Source organism: Rutidosis leptorrhynchoides, chromosome 6 (genome assembly GCF_046630445.1).
Source record: "Rutidosis leptorrhynchoides isolate AG116_Rl617_1_P2 chromosome 6, CSIRO_AGI_Rlap_v1, whole genome shotgun sequence".
Classification (NCBI taxonomy): domain Eukaryota; kingdom Viridiplantae; phylum Streptophyta; class Magnoliopsida; order Asterales; family Asteraceae; genus Rutidosis; species Rutidosis leptorrhynchoides.
The window spans coordinates 249,014,101-249,021,355 of NC_092338.1; the positions used below are offsets into that span (position 1 = coordinate 249,014,101).

The 7,255-nt window shown below is 40.4% G+C and overlaps 1 protein-coding gene across 1 annotated transcript; it reads right to left on the reverse strand.

Moving 5' to 3' along the window:
* Positions 1-5,852: 5,852 nt before the first annotated feature.
* LOC139854454 (uncharacterized) lies at positions 5,853-6,947 on the reverse strand. The gene has a single exon (XM_071843757.1). It carries the CDS (start codon positions 6,945-6,947, stop codon positions 5,853-5,855), a length of 1,095 nt encoding a protein of 364 aa, XP_071699858.1.
* Positions 6,948-7,255: the final 308 nt, after the last annotated feature.

Genomic DNA, 7,255 nt, shown 5'->3' on the forward strand with positions numbered 1-7,255 from the left:
TCCGGTAACACTAACACCGGAGCTTGACACAACTTCTCTTTTAACAATTGAAAAGAAATTTCTTGCTCGTTCTCCCAAACAAACCTCGCATTCTTCCTTGTCAATTTCGTCAACGAAGAAGCGATCTTAGAAAAATCTTGGATAAACCGACGATAATAACCGGCCAATCCGAGAAAACTTCGGATTTCCGTAGGCGTAGTCGGTCGTCCCCAACTCTTTACCGTCTCGATCTTCCCCGGATCTACTTGAATACCGTTTTCGTTCACAATATGACCAAGGAATTGAACTTCCCTTAGCCAAAATTCACATTTGGAGAACTTTGCATACAACTTCTCCTTTCGTAGCGTCTTCAATACTTCACGCAAATGATGTTCATGTTCGTTCATACTTTTCGAGTAGACTAGTATGTCGTCAATGAACACTATTACCGACTTGTCCAACATAGGTTGGCACACTTGGTTCATAAGATCCATGAATGCCGCCGGTGCATTCGTAAGACCGAAAGGCATCACAACAAACTCAAAATGCCCATAACGCGTTCGAAAGGCCGTTTTCTCAATGTCTTCCTCACGGACCCGCATTTGGTGATAGCCGGACCGTAGGTCGATCTTAGAGAAATACGTTGCACCTTGAAGTTGATCAAATAAATCGTCAATCCTAGGTAATGGATAACGATTCTTGATCGTCACTTTATTCAACTCACGGTAATCAATGCACATACGCATACTACTATCTTTATTCTTCACAAATAACACCGGAGCGCCCCATGGCGAAGCACTCGGTCGAATAAAACCCTTCTCGAGCAACTCTTGGGTTTGATTTAACAACTCTTGCATTTCCGTTGGTGCTAAACGATAAGGAGTTTTAGCAATGGGAGTAGCTCCCGGAACCAACTCAATACGAAACTCAACTTGTCTTTCCACCGGAACACCCGGTAATTCGTCCGGAAAAACGTCTTCGAATTCACTAACAACCGGAATTTCACGAATAGGTGGTGGCTCATTACGAGTATCAACAACATGAGCAAGGAAAGCCATGCCACCGGTAACAACAAAACGACGTGCCCGTGCAAAAGTGCATATCGGCACCGGTCACCTTCGCTTATCACCATGAATAATTAACTCTCCCCCACTTAGGATCTTCACACGAATAAACTTATCATGGCATGCAATATCGGCTCTATAACGATCGAGCCAATCCATACCAACGACAATATCAAAGTATCCCAAGGTCATTGGAATAAGATCAATTTTAAAGGTTTCGGCACCAAAAACAACATCACAATTTTCACACACATCAACCACTAGCACCGTCTTGCCGTCCGCTATTTCAACTTCTATCGGATGACTTAACTTAGCTAACGGTCTATTAAGTTTAGGCACAAATTTAGGAGACACAAACGACAAATTTGCACCGCTATCGAAAAGAATCCTCGCCGGATTAGAATTAACCATGAAAGTACCTGAGACAACTTCGTTCGATTGTTTGGCTTCATCATTAGTCATCAAGTAGTTGCGACCCCTAGCCGTACCCGCCGCCTTCTCTAACCGCTTCACATTGTCGTTTCGCAAGTCGGGACACTCCGGCTTCTTATGCCCTTCTTTGCCGCAATTAAAACAAGTGACTTTGTTTCCGGAAGATGGTTTCGGACACTCACGAGCCATATGACCCGGTTGCCCACAATTGTAGCACTTATAAGAAAACCCACCGGTAGTGCCCTTCTTTGCACTATTGACACTTTCGGCCCCCCTCTTGCTCTTGCTCTTCTTACTTGAGGCGTTAGAGTAACTAAAACCTTCAAACTTTCTTTTGGAAAACATGAAATCACTCTTTCTTGGAACCTCCGGCTCAAAACCCCGAGCCAACTCGAACAATTTATCAAAAGACTTAGCCATACCCCAACTAATCTTCCCCTTGTACTCATCATTCAAAGTACGGTAGAAATCCTTCATGAGCTTATGATCATCACCAACATATTCCGGGCAAAAACGAGTCTTTGCCAAGAATGTGGACTTGAGGATAACCAAATCCATGGAACCTTGTTGCAAATGGTGCAACTCGTCCCGGATTCTATCGAGGTCGAAAGAAGTTCGGTATTCTTTGAAAAATTCTTTCTTGAACTCTTCCCAAGTCAAGCCCATACATTGTTCTTCGCCATATAAGTTGATCTTATCGTCCCACCACAACTTAGCTTCCTCCCGCAACATGCTTGAACCAAACCTTGTTTTCTTCTCAGGAGGGCATTCCGCGGTACGGAAAGCTCCCTCGATATCGGAGTTCTAACATGTACTCTTCAAAGGATCTCGCACCTCATTAAACATCGGGGGTTGAGTGTCCTTGAAAATCTTATAATAGAAGTCCCGCCTTCTTTCACCTCCTTCACCGCGAGGATAAAGGTTTCTAGCATAAAGGGCCTCTTCGATAGTGGCCTTCATTCGTTCATTTATCAAATCGGTCACCTGCCCATCGACCGAATCTTGAAAGACCTTTCGGACGTCCGTAAGAAAATCCGCTTTTAACTTTTTAAAGACGGCCTCAACCTTGGCCGAAAACTCGGCGTCCTCGCTTGTACTTCCGTTATCATGATCGGGACCGTTTCTCGTCTTCATTCTATAAAACGAAATAGGTTAAACCACAAAAACGAAAGGACAATTACATGTGTATATACATATATGCCACACTACTCTATCTCGGTCAACAATCATCGTACATTACTTGTTTAACACGATTTGCGCCCGTAACAATGGTAGCTAATCATTGTTACGCGAGCACGTCGCATTAACTTGCTAGTACAACGTCCATCTCGCTCGATGCCCGCTAAACATACATAACAAATAGCGCATGATTAGTTTACATAAACCTATGCACAAACCAATCCCGGTCCGACCCAAAGTCCTACAAGTCCCGCATAACGCACACACAAAAAGTCTAAGTCTAGGCCCCTATCTCAAGTCACCTAAATCCCTTAGACCATGCTCTGATACCACTTGTAACAACCCAACCCGATAACCGACCATAAACAGTCCCAAAAAAAAAAAATTTAAAAGCTGCTGGACAGGGGAGTGCGCGGCGCGCATCCCCTGTAGTGTTTTACAAGCGGGGCCCACACGACCCAAAATACAAGTTTAATACAAGTTTAGAGTTTCGACCACCAAAAAGTTTAAGTTCCAAACTACACAATGAGCATGGCGTTTGGGATTAAACTACCCAACTACCGGTCAAACTCCAAGAGCTACTAAAGCCAAAAGCATCCCCTAGCATCAAGCGGGATGTCTATTCCAATACGATGCCCTTACCCTTGTCCAAAACCGAACCTATAAAATGGTAAACAACGAGAGGGTAAGCAAAGCTTAGGGAATGCAATAATTATACGAATACATATATAATTATACCTACTTGCATACACTTACACAAACCGCAAACATGCTAGCAACACAATTAGCTTATCGTCACATTAACAAGCTATAATCTCCAATACCACAAGCTAGAAACAACCGCATAATAATATAACTCGAAATGATATAATATGCTTACAATACAAGTAACCATGGTCGACCAAAAGTACAAGGGAACGGCGCTCGCGAAAACGCCATCGGTGTTCATAACATCCATTAGGGCACTTAACACCTCGCACCACTAACCCCTAGGGTGACACCTTAACACCTCGGCACATCACCTCGAGTGGCATCTTAACACCTTGATGCAACACTCATTATTTTACGGAGTGGTGTCTTAACACCTCGACACTACACTCCTAGGTGGCATCTTAACACCTCGATGCTACACCCGAGTGGCATCTTAACACCTCAATGCTACACCCTTCACGTGAAACGTGGTGTCTTAACACCTCGACACTACACCTTTCACGCTACAACAAATAGATACATTATATACATACGCATATAATTATTCCACTCACCTTAACAATTAGATGACGATTTCAACCTCCACAAGCTTCAAAGCAAAGTACCTAATATAATAAGTACTTGATCAACACACAAGCTAAGTGGACTCAATACTAACACTTACACATGAGCATTTAATGACTTAATGTATTAAATCCCCCATTTATACCAATACAGCCCAATTAAAGTCAAGACCACCACTAATCACTTAAAAGCTAGTGATTAAGGTCCAACAACACCAACTAATACATAATTAGGGTAATTCATACCCATCTTTCCAAACTAGGTCAATCTATTACCCAAATAACCATTTTAAGACAACACACCCATTTCGGGTCATCCACTAACTAACCAACACCCATTTACTAAATAACTAGGTGTGTTAGCAATTAACTCACCAATTAGGGTTCATAAACATCATTTAATACTTTGAAACCCTAGACTAGTCACTAATTAGTATTCAAGACTCAATTTTACCCAAGAACACCCAAAATCACCAATAATGGGTTTTGTGTTCATCATTTACTCAAACCCTAACCCTTACACAAAATCAAAGTAAGGAAAATAAAATTAGAACATACCACAACTACCACAACGAAGCTAGAGATAAGATGAACGACTTTAATGCTTGAACTTTAACCCAAAACAAGCTCCTTCCTCTTGGATTTAAGCTTTCTCTCTCAAAAATCACAATCTCTCTCTAGAATTAAAGTTAAAGTGATAAGGTTGTTGATAATGGAGTAATGGTGCTCCACAAACTGACCTATCTATCTTTAACCCGTCCATAAGTGAATTTACCAAAATGCCCATCAAAATATCTGATTTAAAAAGCTGGAACCCGTCTACAGTAAGGGTGCGCGGCGCGCTCCTTTTAGTATGCGCGGCGCGCACGAGGCTCAGCTCACTCAGTCACTTCTGTTTAACTGCACAACATCACCCACACTCTATGTAACATATTTACACTGCTGTACAAACTGATTAGGGTCTTACAAAGTTGATAAAAAAAAGACTTTGAAAAGTCAACAATAGACACTTAAGATGAGACAGAAGGAGTACTAATTTATACATATGTCGTGCAATGCACGGGTTCACATTAATATTCGATACTAATGCTTTTGATTCAAATATTATTAGTAAAACAATTATTTTTTTTCATTGTAATTGTAATTGTATTTCGATACTAATTTTTACAACTACCGTGCAAAGTATGGTCTGATAAAAAAAGTGTGTATATATATATATATATATATATATATATATATATATATATATATATATATATATATATATATATATATATATATAGGTGAAGGTGGACGGGTTTTGTTTTTCTTTTTTGAGTTGTATGTTGAAAAGTTTAATTTAATTGTATAATTACTAAATTATAATTAAATGGAGATTAACTCCTTATTTGACACCTCAGCTCAGGCTTAGTAAAAAGCTGCCACATCTAATTTTTTATTTTTTATTTTTTTGAAAAACCAACAAAATTATATTATCAAAAAGAAGAGATACAACCAGGAGGGCCTTAGGCCAATATACAATTTATGCTAAAATCACAGAGCTAACAACTAAACACGAAAATAAAGCTTAAAAAATTAGAAAGAATCACGAGAATATAAACAGTGTGTATGGTTAATTGTTGATAGGAGAAAGCCTTCACCCGTCAGTTACTACTAAGAGGGATCAACTTGTATAAAAACAAACCGGAATAGGACCCAAAATACATTGCTGATCTAATGCAGCAACAAAGCAATCGAGCCTAAACCACTTAGACCCCTCTAGGTAATAATTCAGCAGGATCTGGCATAAAAAACCTACCTTAACCAATACCTACTTTTGCGAGTGATGTATCAAAACTTCTAGGGTTCGTGATGCACGTTAACCAATTTAACGATCCTTTTTTCCAACGGGCGTTTATCCACTCGAAACATTTGCTTTGAATTTCTACCACGGTCTTTGAGGGGCTAAGCAATTACCTCCAAATGTACGGGCATTTCTATGAGTCCAAATATGATAGGACGTGACCCAAACAACGGCTTGCCATATGGATACCTCATGGTTGGTGTTTAAAAATGGATTTGGACTTTGTGCAATGTCAGAAATACTTGAGATAGGTAGATGATTGAAATTCCACCACTTTTGGATTCTTTCCCAAATGTCTTTGGCAAAACTACATGTTAGGAGCGTGTCATGTAGAGTTTCAATATCATCATCACAAACCGGACATCTCAATGAGTGGAGATCAATACCTTTTTTATCTAGCGCGACTCTAACGGGCAATTTGTTTTGTTTCGCCCTCCAAATGAAGATACCAATTTTTTGCGGGATGAGTGGGTTAAGGTCCGTAGGTTGGGGAGGAGAAGAAAGAACTTTTTCAGCGGCTAGAGAGCTAAGTAACCGAACTAACGAGCTGGTGGAAAACAGACCCGACGGGTCATGTTTCCAGGACCACGGGCCAGCAGATGGATGAGACTGGATAGCAGGAGAATGTGAAAAAGGATGTGCTCTGATGGATTCGATAAGAGCAAAAAGTTCATCCTCAGTACGCCATCTCGGGGTCATGGACCAATTCCATTTAAAAATCAATGGATTAACCGTTACATCCAAACGGTTGGCAATGTAAGCTTCTGGTGTAGCCTCGAGTTTGAAAAGTCTCGAGTATGCTTCTTTGTGCGGTACGTCGCCAATCCACTTATCAATCCAAAATCTCGTATCCGCACCAATTCTTACATCTTTGACAAAAGCGTTAGAAAGATTACACCCTAACTTTGTTAGGGTGTCTTCAATTTTAATAATATTATACCAAGGGCGACCCGAGAGATTTTTCAAATTGATCCCGGGTAGCGAGGTACAACATCCCAAACCCCCGCCAATTCCATAAATACTTTTGATAATGCGAACCCAAAAAACATTTTGACCCGAGAGGAATCTCCACCACCATTTGGTTAGGAGTGCAAGATTTTTAATTTTTAAGGAGCAAACATTTAAACCACCAAATTCGTAAGGTAAAAGTATTTGTTCCCATTTAACCCATGCCATTTTTTTCTCATCTTGTGATCCCCCCCAAAAAAAAAATCACGACGATACCCTTCAAGTTCTTTAATTACATTAGCCGGTGCTTTGAAATGTGAAAATTAGTAAAGTGGGAGACTAGTTAACACCGCTTTAATTAACGTGAGACGTCCTCCAAAAGAGATAGATTTAGCTTTCCAATCCGATAAACATTTTTTGAACTATTCGAGAATAGGTGCCCAAGTATTATACGAAGAAATTTGAGCCCCAATTGGGAGCCCAAGGTAGCTAAATGGAAAAGACCCTTCTTTGCAATTAAACCACGAAGCTAAGCT